At 25.1% G+C, this 23388-nt stretch overlaps 2 protein-coding genes across 20 annotated transcripts in view; one reads left to right on the top strand and one right to left on the bottom strand.

The window, feature by feature from the left end:
- The window catches only part of LOC122858652, an 81906-nt gene extending 65266 nt beyond the window's left edge, over nt 1-16640 (bottom strand). For 16 of the 18 annotated variants that reach the window (XR_006374314.1, XM_044161671.1, XM_044161669.1 and 13 more), the window contains exons 1-2: nt 16249-16634; nt 284-5445 (exon numbers count right to left, since the gene is read on the bottom strand). Coding sequence is in view for 17 of the 18 variants with exons in the window: in XM_044161671.1 (XP_044017606.1) it covers nt 284-5417 (5134 nt within the window). In the remaining variant the exon portion in view is untranslated. Of the gene's footprint in view, nt 1-283; nt 5446-7345; nt 7707-16248 lie in introns of those variants that run through there. The other 2 variants (XM_044161666.1, XM_044161667.1) reach the window with 2 other exon arrangements.
- A 183-nt stretch (nt 16641-16823) lies between these two features.
- LOC122858725 lies at nt 16824-18754 on the top strand. Of its 2 annotated transcripts, none has more exons than XM_044161832.1 (5): nt 16824-17048; nt 17141-17240; nt 17313-17510; nt 17612-17821; nt 17919-18753. In XM_044161832.1, the coding sequence occupies exons 1-5, from the start codon at nt 16900-16902 to the stop codon at nt 17973-17975; spliced, it is 714 nt and encodes a 237-aa protein (XP_044017767.1). In that variant the 5' UTR covers nt 16824-16899; the 3' UTR covers nt 17976-18753. The 2 variants fall into 2 exon arrangements, with proteins under 2 accessions (XP_044017767.1, XP_044017768.1); XM_044161833.1 differs by having other exon boundaries at nt 16946-17048; nt 17125-17240; nt 17919-18754.
- Nucleotides 18755-23388: the final 4634 nt, after the last annotated feature.

Here is a 23388-nt window from a genome sequence, read left to right as displayed (position 1 = left end):
AGTGACCGGAGAGACCGTCTCAATCAATGTTAAAAATATTTTTTTCTATTCATAAAAAAGGAGACAAAAAAAAATGTAACAAGTTATTGAAAAATAATAATTCTATCTTCTTGTTATGTGACTCAAACCATTACTTGTTCAAATAAAATATACACAGTAAAAAATAATAAACAACATCTTGAAGATTTATAAACTTTGAAAAAAATTAAATAAAAAATAATACTTTTTTCAAAGAATATAAAAAACGAATTAAAAAATATATTAAAATAATTAAAAAACTCACCAGAATGATGCTGTGAAGTTCTGGAAATTTCACCAGCTTCACTACCACTTTCACTCTCACATACACCAGGTCTTTTTTGTGAATTGACTGGTGATTTAGAGATTGGCTGTTGAATAATGTCTGTGTTTCTTCTTGAATCTCTCATACTATTGCTACGTTTCATTGTCCAAGCACCTCTTGGTGTTGGTGGCAATGGTTTAGCATCATATTCAGTTTGTTGATAAATAACTTGTTGTTGTTGTTGATGATGTTGTTGTTGTTGTTGTTGTTGTTGCTGTTGCTGTTGGTGTTGTTGTTGGTTTAAATATGTTGTATTCCCATAAATATTATTTGTATTATTTTGATTCTCTTCTTGAACACGTGAAGTATAAGATAAATTTATCGAGTCAGATGTTTTATCTTCTTCACGATGTTTACGAGTTGGTGGTTCTGGTGCCATGCCATGTTTTGTTGGCCAATGTCCTGAACCAATTTCTGGTGAATTTGCTTGATTTGAAAAGCTCACACGTTTTGTTCCCAGTGTACCATAATCAACTGAATTACTTGAATTACTAATAAGACTACCACGCTTAAAAATCGGAGGTGGATTATTTTTTTTTTCATCATTGTCTTCGTAATTTGTTATTTGAATATTTTTTTTTGGTATCATTGTTCCCATTTTAGATTCATTAAAACCACCATCGTCATGTTCCATTGTAACTTTACGACGTGGCAATTGTAGACTACGACGTTCATCACCTCTTATAAAATTAGGTGACACATTTTGTGTTATCAATTGATCATTAATTTGATTTTGATTTAAATCTCTGACTGGTGCTTGTTGTGGTCTTACAATTAGTACAGGTTGATTTTGTCCTTTTTGACCAGCAATTGGTGGCTTAGCTGCCATATTAATTGGCTTTGGTTGCATTTTATTCATCCAATAAATTTGTTCACTATTATTTGCATCATTAATTGATGAAGGACTTTGTATATTTTTTTTTAATAATTCATTTCTTTCTTCAAATTGATTTCTTTCATATATTTTACGCTGTTGTTCTTCATCAAGTTTTTTTAACTGTTGCCAATAAATTGCCTCTCGCACTTCAGGCGGTCCACCACCCCCTGAGGTATTTGTTTCTGTCGATCGATTGGAGGTAGTTGGTGAATTTGTTGAGGACCGTGATGTCTCAAGAGCTTTTTGTTGCCAATAATATGCCTCTAAATTTTGCAATGTCTGCTTTTTTGATGGAGATAATTGACGATTGGGATTTTGACTGTAGATTGGATCTTGTTTTTGATTTTTTTGGGCGTATATTGGTTCTCTAACAACTTGCCATCCATAAATTTGTTCAGGACTTTTATTTAAAACCACTGCCTGTTTTGGTGAAGAGCAAGCTACTTGTGGTGATAGCTGATGTGGTGGTGGAGTCTTTTTTTGCTGATGCACTTGAGCTTCGTGTCTCTGGGGAGTTTGTTGAGGCAATTGTAGTTGTCTTGGTCTAATTCCATAAATTTGTTCATTCGAGGCACTTCTATTTTGAGGAAGCATTCGTTGATCCCCATAGATACCTTGAGGTCTCTCGTGAGATGGGCTAGTATCTTTTCTACGGAGATGAAGAGTATCAGGCCGTTCTGGAGACAAGCTAGGCTCTTTTCGAATTTCCGGAATTGGTAAACGAGAAGCTACAATTTGTGTATTATTTTTCGGTGAAGTTTTTGTATTTTGTTGATGATTAGGTGACTTTACTTCTTGTCGAATATTTGATTTAATTTTTTTATCATCTTCAGTACAAGTTTTAATGAGAAGCATACTTGTTTGTTCTTCATAAACTTGAGGAATATTTTTTTCAACATTCGTATTGACGATTACAGGTGATACTGTTCTTTGGGCAGCTTCTTGCCTTTGAACATATTTTGGTTGTGGTCGTTGTATTTCATTTTGAGGCAAATCAGATGTTGGTTTATCTTGAAAAGCTTGTGGTGGTGGTTGATTACAAATTTCAACATCTGTTGGTGAATTATTTGAGTTATTTTTTTTATCAATTGTATGTGTATTATGACGACCTTCTTGTAGACTTGACACTTGACCAGGAGATTCAGCCAGTCTTTCAGTATCATAAACAAGTTCTCTCTTGGGAGAGGCTATTAAAATTTGATCACTTGGCTGAGATTTTCGTGGTTGGAAAGTTGACATAACTCCATAGCCAGAAGATCGTGTATTCCACATTGTTGGTGATGATATTGGCTTTTGATTTGGTCCTTGATTTGTTTGAATAGAAAGCCTATTTGGTGAAACTGGACCATGAATTTTTGGTGTTCCAGATCGACTTGGAATTTTTTCACAAGATGATACAGTTGTATTTGAGCAAGGTGATGCTGAGGAAGGTGGTGGAGGAACAATTGTCAGAGGTGAAGTGACTCGAGGTGAATTTGGTATTGGTGATTTAATTGTTGATCGTTTTTCTATTGACTCATTCAATCTTGGTGATGGACTTGATGAAGTTATATGGGTATGTTGATTATCTGGACTTCGTGGAGATTCAGGTCGAGTATGTTCCATATTTGCTCTAAGTTTTGCAAGGTTTGAAGATAAAGGAATGTTGGGTGATGCTTTCTGGACATATGGCACTTCAGGATTAGTATTTTGGGCATCATGACGTGGACTTGCTGATAATTCTTCAGGTTCATAAGGTGAGGCACGAGGAGCTTCATCATAAAGCTGTTCATCTTGACTATGAACTCGAATATTTGATGGAACTTGATAAGACGTAGGTTCTCCATCTCTTCGATCATTAAAACTACTGTCTGGTGATGTTCGACAGCTATTTCTCGGTGAATTTAAATAATATTCACCAGACTTTGAACTACCAGGTGAAAATTCACTTTTTTGACTTGAATTTGGAGTGTAACTTGAGTCTGCATAATCACCAGATTTCTGACTAGAACTTGGTGAATACTTAGGACTTCTTGCAAGATGAACAGGCATTTTTTGATTGATTTGTTGATTAGCTATTAATTGTTTATTAATTTTTGCCTGTCCTGATACTGGTGTCGAATTAAAACCAGAATCTATACTTTGATTTCTATTAAAATCTGGCTTGTCAATATGACGTCCATTTTCATATAACTGGGCATCGTAAACATAATTTTCTTTAGCACAATAATATGGTGTTTCTTGATGATTCATAGCTGCTTGTTGTTGTTGTTGAACCCTTTCATGGTTTTCATAATTTGAAAATTCAATTTTTTGTGGAATTGCTGGCAATGGTCGGTCTACTGGATGAACTGCTCGAGGTCGAATGAGATACCTCTCAGATGGTGGTGCTGATATTCTTCCAGATGGACCATGATTTCTGAAGAATCGTGGCTGTGCATCTTGAAAGCTATGTTTACGCTCCAAGGCAGTTCTATGATGTCCCTCATTATTATTATTATTATTAGCTGGTATCAAAATATTTTGTTTTATTTGTCTCATATCAGGAGAACCAGATATTATATTTTGATCAATCCATTTATCTTCAACAGCAATTGAACTTAATGATGAATTTGTTGTATAAATTCTGGGAGTTCGTCTGCCATGAATAACATTATGATCAGGTTGTAAAAAATGATCTGGTGTACTTGTTGTCATACCTTGTTCAGGAAAAAGTTCTTGTTTTATTTCATTGAGTCTTTCTTCAATTATTGAACCATTTAAACTAGTATCTAAATTGACATTTCGTTTAATATCTTCATTGAGATTCATTGTATCTGGTGATCTTGTGTATACTCCATTTTGCTGATGCTGACTAAAGTGTCTTTCATCACGTTTTTTTCGTTCTTTATGCTCTTTTTTATAATCTTTTCGAGGATCTTTTGGTGAAAAAATTCCAGGCAAAAGTCGCCTAAATCCACTTTTCTTTTTTTTCTCATCTTTATTATTACCTCTTGATGAACCAGCTTCCATTGTTATTTCTTGAATTAAATTTGCGTAACCGTCTTTTTGATTGTTATTATTGTCAAAATAATTTTTAGTTTCTTGATTTATTTCTAAGCTTTCATTATTTTCTAATTCTGTAGGATTTTGAAAAGTTTTCGTTGAAGATGACTCATTCAGAGTACTACTCACAGACTCATTGCCATTTTCATCTTCAAGATATTTATCAATTGCTATAATACGCTCTTCAAAACAAGAATTTGTATCAACAGTACTAACAGTATTTTCGTGGCTTTCTTTTTGAAACGATAATTGTGAATTTTCTTTGAAAGATTTAACTGAAATATCTTCTAGTACACTATCATGTGATGATATACTACCAAGTTCTTCAATGTAAGATGATTTCGATGATTCTGAAGAATTTTTATCAAGCACGTGATCCAAATATTCTCCGGACCAACGTTTTTCTACTTCAGAAACAGCCTTACTGTATCTTGGCTTAACAGGCAATATATTTTCACTCTCAGAAATATTATCTTCTATCTTGGATGTATCAGCAAGAAAATCTCGGTCAAATAAATTATCAGTTACATTTTCGTTAATATCAAGATCAACAATTGGAGAAAATTTTAAAATATGTTGATTTAAATTTGGTAATTTTTGCTTGTAAGCTTCAGCAGTTGACGAATCAATTTTAACTAAATTTTTTTGAAGTCTTTCTATCTCTTCAACTGATGCAATTAATTTATTAGTTTGATCTTTAATATTATTATTTTCATTGTCTTGTTTTTTAGCTTTTATTTTATCTGGCTTGGGTGGAACTTTTGGAGGATTTTTACAAATTTTTAATAAATCAGAATTTTTTTTAGAATTTTCTAATACAATCAAACTTCCAATTGATGAACTTTTTGATAATTTTATCGGTATTATTTTGTTGACATTTGGAGTATTAATAGCCTTGTGAACTCGACCAGTTGACAATTTAGAAATTTCTTTTGTACCAAATTTTCCTACAATTTTTTTTGTCGTTAATTCTGATGATTTTTTTATCTTTTCAAATTTTCTCAAATGTCCTTCACGATCTCTTTCTTCTTTTACTATTTTTTCGACAGTAATTTTATCAACTGAGAGAAGCTGTATATTATTTTTCTCATCAGTTACATTTACCGCATTGTCACTGTCATTTTTTAAATTTTCTTTCTCATGGTTACCTGGAAAAGCTGCTGGCTCTTCCATCGCACCTTACTTTTTTTCCTCGGGACTCCTGCAAAAACATACAATAAAAAACATAAAAATCAAACTAATAATAAATTTTTTAAATTATTATTTTTAAATGAATTACTATTTTAAAATTTCTATATTATATTTTTTAAATTTTTTAATATATTGGCAAGTTGAAAAGCCTTGAAATTATAGAATTTATTATATTCAAAACTAGAAAATATAAATACGAATAACCCAAACAATTTTACAGTAAAATTTACGTCTACAACCTTGACTTTAATTCAAATGCAATAAAGAAAAATAAAATAAATAAAAAAAACTTCTAACGCTCTTAAAAAGTGTATATACAATCGCCACGATTACTTAACAACTACTTTGTCTTTTCTTTTCCGACACGCAAACATTTATCGGCTTACGCAACCACGATACTATATATATTCTTACATATTGATGTTGAATCATTCATTGATGATATTACAATCAAAAACAACAAAATAATTGAACCTTATATTATGTTTAAAGATAATTTTCTTCAATACTCTTTGTATTGTTTTATGATATAATAAATTATTATTTTTATCATAATAAATTCATGTAACCTCGATCCTCTCTGATTTAATCAAAATTATAATTTATAATCATCTTCATTTATGAGGATAAAATTAATAGCATTTTTAAAAAACTAAAACTATTTTATTATTATTTTTAGTAATAAATCTTTTCTATCGAATTTTAATTGCAGAAATATTTTTTTTATTGTCATATTGATGTCGACATTGACACAATAAATGAACACAATAATTATCACTTAATTTATGCGTATTAATTTTAATTCGTCACTCTCATTCTCAGTCGTATGTATACCAAGTTCATTTACAAATACAATCAAGGACAAATAAATATTTACAATCATAACATCTCAATTTTATCAGTCAAATTAATTTACATCTTCACGAAAATTAAATGTCAGTCGTAAAATTGTAAAACAAAAATTATTTTAAAAATTATTTTAGTCTAGATAAAATTTAAATTACAAATTTTTATTTTAAAAATTTAATTTTTGAAATCAAATTTAGTTAACCAATGACCTGAAAAAAAAAAGCAATTTAACGTAATATTCTATGAAAGCTATAAAATATAAATTAGTTTATTTTTTTATTTTTTTTTTCCATTGTCTTTCATTCATCACACACCACAGTATTTTTTTGGCTGACATATATATATTTTTATTTATTTTTTTGGCTAGATATCAAACTTTATCGACGCGATAAAATTACGTGATATTTTTTATTATTCTTCTTTCATATAAATATATTTTTTTTGTTGTCGCAAAAAAAAAAAACCAGCCAGTGCACTCACTTGAATTTTTTATTTACAATAAATTGACTAGTAGTTAAAAATAAAAAATATTGTTAAATCTTGGACCTGTATTTTGAATAAAAATATTTATGCTTAGGTAAAAAAAAAAAAAAATATGTGCGAGTGTGCTCAATATTTATTGACATCTATCAAGCCATGCGAAACGGCTATCTGTACAGCTGAATTCGTTGGTTCACTAGAAATGCAATATTTACCTGAGTAACTGATACCAGAGTATTATTTTTCAAATGATATTAAATTTTTTTAAGAATCCATATTACACAAAATTAGCAATATATTACAAAATACTATAATTAACCAATAAAAACATATCAATTTTATTTTTTTATCTATAAAATATTTTGTCATTTTATGAGCAACTAAATAATAATTAGGGTTCAAACATGAGGTCAATATTGACAAATTGATTTGATTATACTAGGTACACATTCTCCAATAATTTATTATCATGCTACAAGGCTTTTAGCCAAGAAAAAAATAAAAAAATAAATAAAATTACATTATCAAAAAAAATTATAATTATACTTGTAAAAAAATAAAATAATAAGTGCAAAAATTACCAAACGAAAAAAATCCTAGTAATAACACTTTACCATTGAAAATTATTCAAAAAAAAATATTTAAAAAACCAATTTCCACAAATGACAAATTTAAAATTTTTTTCACATTATTGTTATAATTTTTTAATTAACAAAACAACACTTGTTTTAATTCAAAAAATAATATAGATATTCTGATATTTTTTTAATTAAAAATTAATTAATGATAGTGTTATTTTTTTTTAAATATATTTGATAGATATACAATAATAAATACCAGCTAATTATAAAAAAAAAAAAAATTGGTTTAATAATTAGCCGGTGTCAACAGACAAAGGTATAAAAAAAACACGTGTTGCGATCGAAGTCTGTGTAGTTACTGAGAGCTAAAATGTACTGTTGGCATTATGCTATAGTCTTCTACGCGAGTGCAAGAAGGAAAACAATAATTGACAGTAAAAGTGGGGATATAAATTGTCGTTACACGATGTACACATGGTAAATAAAACGAGTTGTAAAAAAATTAAAAAATAATAATATTTCTATACAAAAAAAAAAGTAATATTTAAATGATTGTTGAAAAACAATAAAAAAAAAAAAAAATTACGAGTTTGCATTACTGATAACAAATATAATAGGTAGATTGATAAAAAAAAAATTTTTTTTTTTTTTTTATGAACAAATAAAGCTTGTATTTTAATTATTTAAAACAACAAATATTATGCTCGCAATTGTAAAAAAAATGTTAATTTTAATTAACAAAAAAGTTTTCATAATTATGATGATAATTCAATTGACAATAACAACTTGAGATAAATATTTGTAATTAATATAAAATATAATTTTAATTGAAATACTATTTTTTGTAATATTAAATGATCAATATATTCAATTATTATTATTTTTTTTTTATGAAGGACGTATTCATATCATGAGGACACATGAGCACACAATAACAAGTCAAACATGCAACTGTGTATTTTATTTTTTTGCACTGACATAATCTTGCAAAAAAAAAATGAAAAAAATATTTTAGAGAACAAAAAAGTATATTCAAGATGCGTGTTTAATCGTCTATATATATATTTTTTTTTCTTTTTAATCTAAAGTATATATACAACATAAAGATATGATATGTGATAACGTTATCGTTGAAAAAATAAAAAGTTTATTCGTCAATGCGTTTATATTTTTCTAGGTAACATAAAAAAAAATTCAATGAATATATATAATAAAAAATACTTGACACAGACATTAATTCATCAGCATAAAAAATACAGTAGTTAATGTAAAATTTAATAACAATAATAATGAAAATAATAATGAAGAAAAGAACAATGAAAATTGGAGCACAGATGAGTTTTATTCTGAAGCTTGTGAATGGTATTCTAATAACTGGACATTAAAAAAAAATAATCATTGTTGGAAAAAAAAAAAATTAATCTTAACATTGAAAAAAAAAATATAAAAACTAAAATGAGAACACTACTTGTTTATATCGATTTGAAATATGAAAAAGGATTTTTTATTTTTTATTTTTTATAAATTTAAATCGATAGCTAAATTTATAATTTTTATACTTTTACATACAAATAGATAAATAAACACCTTGTATTTTTTTTTTCGTTGATCTTTTTTACTACTTAACTCTTTTGGTTATTGTCCAAGTCACGTACAAAAAAAAATTAAAAAATATATTTAAAAAAAGGAAAGGATGAAGGGCAACAGCCTACACAAAAGCCAACATAAATTTGCTGACTTTATACTTTGTTAAGGGTCAATGTCTTTTTTTTTTATTAAATTTTTTAAAATAATTTTCAGTAAATTTAAATTTTAAAAAAATATAATTGCTTTATTGGGTTTTTTTATTTTTTTTTTAAATCTATGTATTGTTATTTATTCAAATATCAATTTACTTGATTGTTATATTTTTTTTTTTAATTACAATATTAAATTTTAAAATTGTATAACAATTTATGTCACGATAATCCAGGTGGCGATACATATTGCGTTATTTAAACTCGTCGATATTATGGCACCCTGTTTTTGCTGATAATTTTTTTTTATTAATAAAACAATCAATAAACAAATTAACAATAAAATTTTTCATTTATATTTATCATCAATCTACTGTAAATTTTTGTGTATATATTTTTTAAAAAATATTTAAGCCGAGTCATGCTGCATTATATTTTTCACAACACCAAAAAGTGACTTGCAAAAACCACTGACGATTTTTTTTTTAAATACCGTTTTAAAAATATTGATAATTTTAGCAATACCACATGCTAGAAATTATTATCTTCATAAAGAAAATTAATTTTAAATTGAAAAAAATTTGAAAAATGAATAGTTTAAATTGATAAAAATTGATATTAAAAATAATAATAATTAAGACTCGTTAGGGGGGTTAAATATGCAGTTGCTTTCACTTCATTTGAGTCGAAAAGAAACGGGATCATTTAGATCTAAGAATTATGCTACATCATGCAGGCAGCTGGACAATCTTCATCGTCCAAGAAATTATTTCTTCAACTCAGCAATTACTCATTTTTTTTTTGCACTTTTTTATCGCTCTCTTATTTTTTTTTTGCTTTGAGAAATTTATCAAATTAATAATAATTACATTTAACAAAATAAGTAAATAAATAAACTACTGAAATTATTATTATGAATTTAGTGAACAAAAAATATATAAGTCATTGTATTTTAGACATGAGAAAAGGCGTCGGCGACAAATACGACAAAGACCTTTTCAATCTTTACAAGACTGGCAATGCGGAAATTCTAGGAACATTGGTCTTATCTTTCATTTCGCATTTTCAAATAAATACAGTAAATATGTTTTAGTTAACATATATTCACGTATATGAATCATGTGTAGGTTTCGAAATTTTACTTGTCCATTTGTAACTATTTGTATAACTATCTAAAGTTATGATAATATAAAAAAAAATGTTTTTTTAAATTTGTAAAGAATAAAAAAAATAAAATTTAAAAGCAAATAAAGGAACTGACTACTTGAGGTCTTTTAGTGTTCATAAATTTTTAACCCAGGCTTTTTTTTTTTATAATAATAGTAATCACACGAAAAAAAAATAATTTCTCTGTTTGCTGAATATTCTTGTTCTATATTTTTTAATTTAAAAAAAAAATTATATTGACAATAATTTTGGTAATTAAAAATTAATGTTACACTTGTTTTAATAAATATTTAGAAAAATAAAATTATATTTTTATAATTTATATTGTTAGAGTAAATGTAATTACTAATTATTATTGTCGAAACTTTTTTGTAGTAAAAAAATTTCGAAACTCTTTTTTATTTTTGGAGCAAGCCTTTTTTTTTTCCTACGAATATACATTTTTAAAAAGTCAATAATAATATCATCAACAATTCAATACAACAACAATAATAAAAAAAAAAAAAAAGTTAAGTTAACATAAATAATCATGTCACATACGCAATGTCTATTCACAACATTACTATTGTCTTTTTTCTCCACATTTTTTTTTTCATATCAAATTTTTCATCTGACATTTTACCGATATAACATTATAAAAAATAAACAACAACAATCTATTTTTAAACTACATTAATTTAACAAAAAAAAAGCTCAAAAAGATTTAATTAAAAATGTACTAATTTAATTTGTTTTTTTATTATTAATTTTTGTATAAATAATTAGAAGGGTAAATTGGCGCAAATGCCGACCGGATAAGAGTATTTTCACTGTGATAAAATAAATGATTTAATTGGTATGTAATGAGTAATTAAAGTTGACGAAATAAAAAAAAAATTATTAATAAAATAGCCAGTTGATTTTTCTAGTTTTATTTTTATAAAAAGAAAAAAGAAAATTAGTAAACAAGTTTTTAAAATTACTATAATTATTTAACTATTTGTATTTTTTTTTAAAGAGAAATATTTGTATTTTTTTTTTAATATTTAAATTTATAAAGAAAGTGATATATACTGTAAATTTAATAGCGAATTATCATGGATGAATGATTTAATTTACCGAACCTTAGTCAATGTATATAATAACTATTCATGCAAAATAATGTTTGGGCACGGCTGTCTAGACGATGGACCTGTCTCTCCTTTTTCTTAACAACAATATTTTCTAAAAGAAAATTTAAAAATATTTAAATTAATAATAAACTTGAATTATTATTATTTTAAAATAATTTTGATGAAATTATGACTGTATTAAATCTTTTCAACAACAGGTATATAAAAAAAACTAATTTATTTTTAAAAAATATTTTCAAGCTGTTGAAAGTGAGAGAAATAAGGAGAAGTTGTCAGGTAAAATACAAAATATAACTTGACCTCCCACGCTAATAATAATTTTTAAAAAAAAATATTATATTTATTTGAAAGTGACCACGTGGTTTGTCGTTTGTGAAAGAATGTCAGCAAAATTCAACACCAATAAAAAAAAAAAATTCATACAGTCTTCTTTGTCTCGGTTAGTATATTCAAAAAATATATAAAATTTTTTATTTTTTTCATGGTTTTTTTAATTCTTCGTTTCGTTTTTTTATTTTTTTTTATTTTTGTTCATCATTTTAGTTGAGTACCATCTGTTCAAAATGATTTTTCATTCTTGGGCATTATATGAGGCCTTTGAAGTATCTATGGGACAAGAAAAAAAAGGAAAAAAAAAAAAAATTCGAAAAGAAAATTACGACCTTTTGCCTGTCCGCCTCACTGATCGAATTTGACCTGAAATTCTCAGATTTGCTGGATATACAAAACTTTCCTTTTTTGGGTCCTTTGAATTTTTTTTTTTTTTTTGACCTAAAGTAGAGGATATGAGAAAAAATAAAAATAAACTATTCTTTGTATTTTCCCCACCCACTTTGATTTTCTAATAAATGAATGTAAAATTTTTTACGAAATTTTTGTAATACTGTTTGATGAGCAGCTCGTAGTTTTTCATTTAGAATTTTATTTTTTTATAATTTACTGTGGATTATAGACGACTCTTGTGGAGCTAAGAAAATAAAATAAATAAACATACTTTTAAAATAATAAATCTCAATGACATGTTACGAAAAAAAAAATAAATAAAATAGTCAAAAATAAAATTGACAAGTCGGTAATGATCAAACTACTTGAAACACATATACACATCCGATTTTTATAATCGACATCCGCCGACACTTGAAAAATTTCAAACTTGTCAAATATATTATTTTTGATAATGCAAATATCTCGCAAATTTAATTACTACTTGGCTAAATATCCTTAAAAAATTATTAAGCTATCGGTACAACAATCAACTGGCAAGTGAAAAATAAATCAATGATTTATAATGATAAATTTGTAAAAAAAAAATTAATAAAAAATATAAAGATTTTGGAGAATATTTGAAATTTAAATATTAAAAAAATTAAATTAAAAATAATAATAACATCAAGTCATTACAATACAATGACTGATAAATTAATTTTGAAATTAATTAATTTTAAATGTATCCAAGATATATGATAAAAGTAAATTTAAAAAAAATAAATAAATTATTAAATGCAATATTTATTTATTTATCATAATTTTTTCAACATTTTAAATCGTCATTATCATGATTTTGTTTATATTTTACTATGCTTGGATTATTTTTATAATGATTAATTTTCATTTCAAAATATCTCGTGGTTTTTTTTTCCATACTGACACACAAGCTACACGATGTTTATTTATTTATTTCAAAAATTATTAACTAGGATATTTTATTTTTGGAATAATTTAACAAGGAATTTTTTGTTTTATAAAATTATATTCATTTTTGTTTTATTTGTTGATAAAAATAGATTTTGTCACTTGCAATTTTCCTGGTCTTGAAAATGAAATTGTTTTTCGTATAATTATGAATCTTCCTAATATCACTATCATTCACAGCAAAAACATGAATTAAAATATCCATTTAACAGGTGAGAAAAAATGTATAAAAAAAAAATCATACCAAATGCCAATTTCCACAGAAAATTTTACACAATCAATCAGTTTTCATTTTCGTAATTTGACCTTGAAAATATGCTCATGATATTTTAACAATATTTTATTAAAACCATCAATTATCTTTTGTATTTTTTTTAATTAAAAATAAACATTATTATAATTTACAATTCATGCAGCTATGAAAATTAAATTATAAAAAAAAAAATCCAATAAAGCTTAAAGATAAAAAAATAAAAATCGCGACTAGTGTTTTTTCAAGCTCATAAATATTAAACTATTATAACTCATGGAAAATGAAAAATAAATTAAAACATTTTTCTTCCTCTCTATATAAATTTCCATGAATTCTTTATCATTCAATTATTATTTCATTCAATCATTAAAATTATTTATATATTTATTAAAATATAAAATTGTTCTTGACATTCATATCCGAATAACTCATCTCCCAAATTAAATTTACAAAATACACACCAAGAATAATTACAAAGGAAGTATATCAAATAAAGAAAATAAAATCCATAAAAAAAAAAAAAACCAATAATGTATATAAGGAAGAAGAAAACTTCCGTCCTTATTTCTCTCTCTATATAAAATCACGATATTTATTTTCGTCAAGATACGGATGTCTTTCTCAGCAAAAAGGGGGAGAAAATTATTTTTGGTAACACATGAAGGTTTTTCACAAACTTACATACAAAATCTACCATAAAAATACCATATACACAATAAAAATAAAATAAAAAAAAAAAAACGTTGACGTGCATTAAAATGAAACCCCTGTTATATTCAAACATCCGAAGTTTACATTACGATATTTATAGACAAATATCTTTTTTTAATTTAACTCTTTCTGTGGTTTAACAAAAATATAATTTTCAAATTAACTTTTCAGTTTTAATTTGTACGTATAAATAAAAATAATTAAAATAAAAAAGCTCAGTAGCAATATTGTCAATGAAAATAATAAAAAAGTGGTAAAAAAAAAAAAAAAATTAAATGCATTTGCAAACGAAAGCCAGCATGTTTAATGCTGACAGTGCAAAGAACTGGTTTTATACTTTTATGCCTAGTGAGACACACCAGGCGTAAAGTAAGAAAGGCCCCAGAGAATCAGGATGAAAAAAAAAATTAAAATATATATTTTTAAATTGAAAAAAAAAATCATAAAAATATAAGGATAATGCTTGTTGCGTGTTAAATCGACTGGATCTTCTGGATCTTTTTTTTCATATGAAAAAAAATGAAAAATCATTCAATACTTGGTGAGATATAAAATATCTAAATTATTATTTTATATTACAGCACAATCACACTGTTACTCAAGTTATAATAAAATAAAATTTAAAAAGTTGTCTTACAAGTATGTGTGTTTAAATATGTATATAAATAATCATACTACTAAGAAAAGAATAAAAGAAAAAATATAAGAACGGATGTGTTGTGTTAATACGAAGGATAAACCTAGACATTCTTCTTATATTTATCGTTTTTTTCATCATCATCATCATGATCATCATCGTCGTCAACATCATCTCAGGTAGATTTTAATATTTACTCTGATTTTCATCTTGAAAATATGTACACAATTTGCATTTAAATATTCAACATTGATAGTTGTTTTTTAATTTTAAAAAAATCAATTGAAATTTTTAAAAATAAGAGTATTTGTTGAATTTTTTTGTCTAATGAAATTTATATACCTGAGTATTTTTATATAATGGAAAAACAGATTTTTTATTTTGTTTTTTTTTTTCAAGGCTTGAAATTATGATTTAGAGTATTTGTATATTTATTTATTGTTAATTTATAATAATTTATGGTTGTTATTTACCTGCTAAACGAAAAAATATATAAAATTTATTTAGACTTTAATTTTTTGTTTTTTTATGAAATTTAATTTTGCATTTGTAGATGTATTATTAATTTTTAAATAAATAAATAAATTTTTTTAAACTATTTATTTATTTTTTATAAATAAATAAATAATATATGTAGTTTTTTTTTTACCAGCTAGGATAAAATTTATATACCTGAGAGTATTTTCATTAAATGGAAAACCCTCTTCAAGAATTGTTGTTATAATTTAGAGTATTTTTATATTTATTTATTATTAATTTACAACAATTTATGATCCTTATTTACTTGCTAAAAAATATATATAAAAATTTAGACTATATTTTTGTTGTAAAATATAATTTTGTATATCTCTATTATTATTTTTCAAACGTTTATGCAAATTTTGAATAAATAAACTATTTTTAAATAAAATAAAATAAATTATATATCTCTATTAATTTATTTATTTACTGAATAAATAAATAAACAAATAAATTTTGTTTAAAAGCATTTATTTACTTTATAAATAAATAATCCATGTATCTATATTTTTTTACCTGCTAGAAAATAATATACCTGAGTATCTTTATAAAATGGAAAACTGATTTTTATATATATATTTTTTCTTCAAGGCTTGTATGCTGAAAGGACAAAAGATTTTGTTATATATATATGCATTGGTTGTACCTCTAGTCTGGTCAGATTTATACATAATATACCTATACAGTTCAAACCGCTATATTATATGTATTCAGGAGCAAGGAACAATTTCACCTTGGGACTTGTTCCTTGCTGATCCTGTGTCTGTGATACATAATGCCCAACCAACAAAAGTACCAACTCTCTCTCTCTCTCCATATCTCCTTCAAGTTTTTCACAATAAAAGAAAGAAAAACCCAAAAAAAAAAATAGTGTAGGTAGTTCAAAGCATAAATTTTTATTTTCTCAAACATTTCAAATAAAAAGCCACATTTTTTTATTAAACAACTTTGTAATATCCTGAATATTCATTGTCTCATGTCAAACATCCTCACCACAATTTCCTCAATAATCTTAAAGTAATAAAATTTTTATTTTTAACGACTTCCTAAAATAATAATATTTAAATCAAATTTACCATTTTTTTTTTCGATGTTTTGCAAATCAAGAAGATAAAATTGGAGTTTAAAATTTAATAAATCCTTTGACACTATTCACAAAACACAAACACATTATTACACATTTATCAAAATAATTAATAATTATGATAACAACAATAACAACAAATTCACTATTCACTTGTTTACATATTGCACATGTCAAATTAATTTTTTTTTCAAATTAAAAATGCAGATATCATGGTTGTTTTTTAAATTTTTTTTAATATAGTTTAAATGGTTTTATGGTTTAATTGCAAATAAATAACTGTGTGATAATTTTTTTGTGATCCATAAGCGTTGTGGATGTGAGTCGTTGTTTTTTGCCTATTACCGCGGCTAAAAATTTCTGCCGGGCGTCAGAACGGCGACGGCGCAACAAGTGATCTTGGGATTAAATTTCATTGGTCCATATTGAAAATTAAAATTCGCGGTTGAGTGGGGGGAAGAACACCAATAATCTGCAATACCATGTGTTGATAAAAATGTATTTTAACTTGAACAACATCTCTCTCTCTCTTTTTCTGTCATTTTCTTTGTTTGTAAATAAAAAAAAAAAAACACAGCTGATTTGGCTGATTGTTATTTGTGAGTTATTTTTTTGGTTGGGCAACAAAATTAATTGATTAAATATGTTGATGATTAGAAAACTATGTACATGTATATTTTTAATTTTAGAATTGATTAGTTTATGCTATTCAGAGTGTGTTAAGACATCAAAATGTGAGTGTGTTAAAGATGATGGCTGGGGTTTTGATTTGTCAACATTGACAGTAAATGGGTATGTCAAAACAATAAAAATTTACTGAGAATATGATAACAGTATTTTTTATCAATTGTTTACTTTGTTTGATTAGTTTTTTTTATTTGTAGACCAGTGACAAGTAAAGATGGCAATTTTGTATTTAATCCATGTCAAGATGTTGACTTGAATTTTATTGATACATCTGAAAAAGGATGCAATTCTACAGTGGTAATTAAAACATAAATTATTTAATTGTACTATTGATGAGGGTGTTAATAGTGCTTTTATTTTTTGTTATAGCTTTGTTGGAAAAATGGTAATACTTCATTGAGCCTTGGAACATATGATAAGGCACACTGGGAATTAATTCAGGGACGTACAAATTTACGTTTAACATTGATTAATAATTTTGGAAAAGGTACATTTGTTGATTTAGATTGTTGTCAAGATTCTTGTGAAACAACACTAGATGCATCACAATTTAAAACACAAAAAAAAGTATTTAATAAATTTTTTTATTATTTACAAATTAATAAATTCATTTAAATTATTTATTTTACTGTAATTAAATATTAAAAATATGTTTTTTATTTTTTTAGATCAAGATAACATCGCCAGTTAATTGTCAAAAAAATATACAATATAAAAATGAATTATCAACTGGTTCAATATTGTTAATACTTTTAATAGTATTTATGGGATTGTACTTGATAATTGGAGTACTTGCATTGAAATATTTTCAAGGTGCTGTTGGCTGGGAATTAATTCCAAATCATGATTTTTGGACAAATCTTCCTGGTCTTGTTCGAGTAACTAGAAATATTATATTTTAAAACAAAAATTATTTTGTAAAATTAATATTATAATATTATTATTATTAAATTTATATAATGATAATTTTTTAAGGATGGATATATCTTTACAATGAGTCGCTGGTCAGCAAACAGTTATGAAAGTATTTGAATTCTCTCTGATGACATATCCAGCAACGTGAGTGAGTCCTGTAAGCCCAGAGTTTGTCAATTATTTATTTTTGTTTTTGTTTTTTAAATTTATCATTCAATACATTAGATTCACTGATGATCATTTAAAAACAGTGGTCTATTTATATATTTTTTTTTTCTTCTTTTCATTTATTATATATTTTTTAAAATATGAAAAATACAAATTAGACTCTCGTGTGTTTTTTTTTTTTTTTTCATTTCATATATTCAATTGTTAAATTTTGATAACTTTAAAAAAAATTAATATTAAGTATACAGTTTAATTAGCTGACAATGTGATTGACAATAAATTTTGTATCAATAAAAATTATGATATATTTAATAATTAAATTTTACTGAGAAATTATATATCAATTTATCATGAAAATTTAGCTCAAGATCTTGCAACAATTGTCGATGAATTTACAGCTTAAAATATTAACGTTAATATTATTTCAATGACAGTGGTAATTGGCTTGCAATTAGAACAAATCAAAATGTTACTATTAATTGTCGGTTTTCTACGATTAAAATATGTTATATATTTTTTAAACAGAAATATTATACATTTAATTAAAAAACAAAAAATCATCTGTTATAACTTAATTTTATTTCATCTTGTTATAATTTACAATATATTTTTTTTCTTACTTATTTTCATTATACATTTTTTATTGATATTATTTCAAATTAAAATATAAAAAATTATCTCAAAAGCGTGAAACAATTTATTAATATTAAACATAATTGAAGGAGAAAAATAATTATGAACTTGTACTTGTACCTGCTTTTGGAGTACATTTAGGTTTCCTGCTCAAAGTTAATCCTGGTTTTTTAATACAAATATAAAAATTAACCCAATCAACATGATTGAAATCATTAATAAAAAATTGATTAATGCATTTTTTCAATCTAATTCTCTGTTTATCTGTAAAGTTCAACCAATCAACGAGTAAATGTAATTTACGATTAATAGAATTACAATTTTCTTCAGTTGTTTGAATTTTTTTAATAATCGAAATCCATTTCATTGAAGTTTTATACTTTGTTTTTTTATTATCATCACCTCCGAATTTCCAATCAATAACTTGATCAATTTCATCATATTTATCACCATTGATAATGAAATATGTGCACATTCGTGTTATAACAACAGGCTTCATCAGCTTGTATCTCTGTGCAGGAGTTTTCAATATATATTCCCCAATATCATACAATGAATCATAGTATTGTGTATGATCAATCCTGAATCCCTGGGCAGTGATTTCGTTAATTATTTTTTCATCAATATGTTTAATTCTCCAAGCTCTAATAATATCAGTCAGTACTCGATATTTGGATAATTGCTTGTTGGTCCATGGCCAGCATGTGTCAATGAGACCTTGAGAAAAATGATCCCTATAATTAAACCAAAATTTTCCCAACATCCATAAACTCGTTTGCTTTGAATTTCTAAATACAGCATACTCTGCTTCAATTCTATCAAGAATTTTTGTTAGTAAATTTTGATAATCAATAATAGTTGCATTTTTATTTATCAAACTTTCTTCAAATATATCAAAATAAATGTATCTCCATGGCCATGAATCAATCAATTTTGTCAATGAATATTCTTGATTAACATTTAAAAAATTCAATCTCCATTCTCTTGTCAATCGTTGAAGTAAAAATACAAAATTATTACTTGTCATTATATCACTGTTTCTAGGTAGATAAATATTCAGTATGTAATTATCTTCTGCGTCTTCGTAATTCAACCTTGATTGTATTAGAAAAAACTTGAAGCTTTCATCATCTCTAGATAAATAATCTCTATTATGAACTTCAAGCATTCCACGTGTAAAGGCCAGAGCAGTGAATGGGTCAAGAGGGATGTGATCAGGACCTCCAAAACCTGTTGATATCCAATAACGAATAGTGGCTCTTGTAAACCATTCCAAAGGATATTTACCACCAATGTTCACTGACTCCATATTGTTCAATGCAGAGATTATATCCTCCCTATCTCTTACAAGTATTTTATTCCATATCTCTATTATTTCATGTAAATGAGAATATTTACATGCTTCAACAAACATAAATATATTATTGATTTCTTCATGAGGTAAATTTTTGTTGACGTTGCTGTTAAATACAGCCAATAATGTTTTTGCATGATTAATTTGTCCATCGATTGTCCATTGAATATTATCAATATAGTCATTTAATGTTGGATTATCTTCATCAAAGTCACCCAATTTTTTATATATATCTGATAAAAAATCAAACAGCTTTATTCCAATTGGTTCAATAATATAAATCAGTTCATCTGTTTTTCTAATCGTCAATTCTAGTTTTTCAATAATTTGAAATACATCAGTTTTTAATCTTCGAGGTATCTTTGGTGATGGTGATAAATCATAATCTTGAAAAAAGCTGGCAGTTAATAGATTTTGGTCTTTCATTTTTAATTTTATCAATGGATTATTCCAAACGTTTATTGCAACTTGAATTAATGATTTTTTTTCCAGTGAAAGAGAAAATGTAAAGTCAGATCTAAAATTTATTTAAATTTCATCAAATTGATATTTATAAAATTTGTAAATATTTATATTTTATTATTTTTGAATTTATACTTACGCAGTGATGATATTTTTTGAAATAAAAATTGACAAAGCAAGAATAATTATTATTGTCTTCATGATTATTATTATTGTCAATTGCTTGATTTTTTTTTTTTTAATTTAGTGTGTTCTGTTTAAAAGTTTTCACGATTATGAAGAAATAGATTTTATTTTCCTGAATGAATGCTGAAAATATATATATTTTTTTTTATAATATTGAAATATTCGAAGGCTAAACAGATAACATGTTTCCATTCATTGTTATATTATTTTATTGTCAAGTACATAAAATATTGTAATATGCCTTGAAATAATTATCAATTGATTTTAAAATTTTTTTTTAAATTTAAAAATTTAATTAAAAAAAAAAAATAATATATTTTATAAACAAAAATATTTGATTTTACATTTTTCGAATTGATTAAATTACAACGACAATATTTATTTAAAAAGAATATAGATTGTCCATTTTTTTAAAATTTATATCGAATGGGAATTTCGAATATTCAAAACGAAAAAAATAAGAATTTTAAAAATATTTACAAAGAATAAAAGAAATATAAAATTAATAGAATTTAATTATGAATTATGGATTTGATTGTAAATACTATTTTTAAATAATTTTTTTAGGTATCAGAGATTGTTGAGTTTTTTGTTTATTGAATTCTCTGCTCGTTTGCTTGGAGCCATTAAATTTTACTATCGCAAATTCCTCATTTTTAATATGATTGTTAACTTTGGTTTGAAAATGTCAATGTAAAATTTATTTCATTGAAATTTTTTTATTTTCTTTTATGCATTTAAATATTATTCATGTGTACTAATTTGTTTGGATAAAAAATTATTTATCAAGTTATGCAGAAACTAAAAAATATTTTATATTAAAAAAAATTCTAAATCAACAATTTTGAACCAAGTAATGAAATTGAAAAAAAAAAAAAAATATATATATATATATAGTAGAATGTTAAAAAAATTGAATTCTATTTATTTTTATTTGGAATGTACAAACATTAAAAATATTAAAGAAAATTATTCGATGCAAAAAATATTTGATATTTTTTTTTTTTTTTTTCAGGAAAATATTTAAAACATATAAAAAACAAAATATCATGTGTTATAACTCAATTTTATTTCATCTTGTTATAATTTACAATACATATATTTTTTTTCTTAGTTATTATCATTATACATTTTTTATTAATATTATTTTAAATTCAAATATAAAAAATTATCTCAAAAGCATGAAACAATTTATTAATATTAAACATAATTGAAAGGGAAAAAAATAGATATTAAGCAGTACTTGTACTTGTACCAGCTTTTGGAGTACATTTACGTTTTCTGCTCAAAGTTAATCCTGGTTTTTTAATACAAATATAAAAATTAACCCAATCAACGTGATTAGAATCAATAACGAAAAATTGATTAATACATTTTTTCAATTCACTTCTCTGTTTATCTGTAAAGTTTAACCAACCAACAAGTAAATGTAATTTACGATTAATAGAATTACAATTTTCTTCAGTTGCTTGAATTTTTTCAACAATTAAAATCCATTTAATTGATATTTTATAATTTGTTTTTCTATTATTATCACCTCCAAATTTCCAATCAATAACTCGATCAATTTCATCATATCTATCATCATTGATAATGAAATATGTGCACATTCGTGTTAATTCCACAGGCTTCATCAACTTGTATCTCTGTGCTGGAGTTTTCAATATATATTCCCCAATATCATACAATGAATCATAGTATTGTGTATGATCAATCCTAAATCCCTGGGCAGTGATTTCGTTAATTATTTTTTCATCAATATGTTTAATTCTCCAAGCTCTAATAATATCAGTCAGTACTCGATATTTGGATAATTGCTTGTTGGTCCATGGCCAGCATGTGTCAATGAGACCTTGAGAAAAATGATCTCTATAATCAGACCAAAATTTTCCCAACATCCATAAACTCGTTTGCTTTGAATTTCTAAATACTGCATACTCTGCTTCAATTCTATCAAGAATTTTTGTTAGTAAATTTTGATAATCAATAATAGTTGCATTTTGATTTATCAAACTTTCTTCAAATATATCAAAAAAAATGTATCTCCATGGCCATGAATCAATCAAAATTGTCGATGAATATTCTTGATTAGCATTTAAAAAATTCAATCTCCATTCTCTTGACAATCGTTGCATTAAAAAAACAAAATTATTGCTTGTCATTATATCACTGTTTCTAGGTATAAAATTATTTAGTATGTAACTATCTTCTGCGTTTTCGTCATTCAACCTTGATTGTATTAGAAAAAACTTGAAGCTTTCATCATCTCTAGATAAATAATCTCTATTATGAACTTCAAGCATTCCACGTGTAAAAGCCAGAGCAGTGTATGGGTCAACAGGCATGTAATCAGGATTTCTAAAATGTATTGATAACCAATAGTGAGTAGTGGCTCTTGTAAACCAGTCTAAAGGATATTTACCACCAATGTTTACTGATTCTATACTGTTTATTGCAAAGATTATATCTTGCCTATCTCTTTGAAATATTTTATTCCATATCTCCATTATTTCATATAAATGAGAATATTTACATGCTTCAACAAACATAAATATATTATTGATTTCTTCATGAGTTAAATTTTTGTTAACGTTGGTGTTAAATACAGCCAATAATGTTTTTGCATGATCAATTTGTCCATCAATTGTCCATTGAATATTATCAATATAGTCATTTAATGTTGGATTATCTTCATCAAAGTCACCCAATTTTTTATGTATATCTGAT

The sequence above is a fragment of the Aphidius gifuensis genome, linkage group LG6 (genome assembly GCF_014905175.1).
Source record: "Aphidius gifuensis isolate YNYX2018 linkage group LG6, ASM1490517v1, whole genome shotgun sequence".
NCBI classification, from domain to species: domain Eukaryota; kingdom Metazoa; phylum Arthropoda; class Insecta; order Hymenoptera; family Braconidae; genus Aphidius; species Aphidius gifuensis.
Note: the sequence above shows the minus strand (reverse complement) of the source record. Positions and strands in the feature narration are given on the sequence as shown.

Excerpts from the sequence above, each read along its gene's own strand:
- LOC122858725 (XM_044161832.1), top strand. The coding sequence starts at position 16,900 with ATGTTGATGATTAGAAAACTATGTACATGTATATTTTTAATTTTAGAA. Across the intron at positions 17,049-17,140 it reads TCAACATTGACAGTAAATGG|ACCAGTGACAAGTAAAGATG; the intron begins GTATGTCAAAAC and ends TTTTATTTGTAG. Across the intron at positions 17,511-17,611 it reads AATTTAAAACACAAAAAAAA|ATCAAGATAACATCGCCAGT; the intron begins GTATTTAATAAA and ends TTATTTTTTTAG.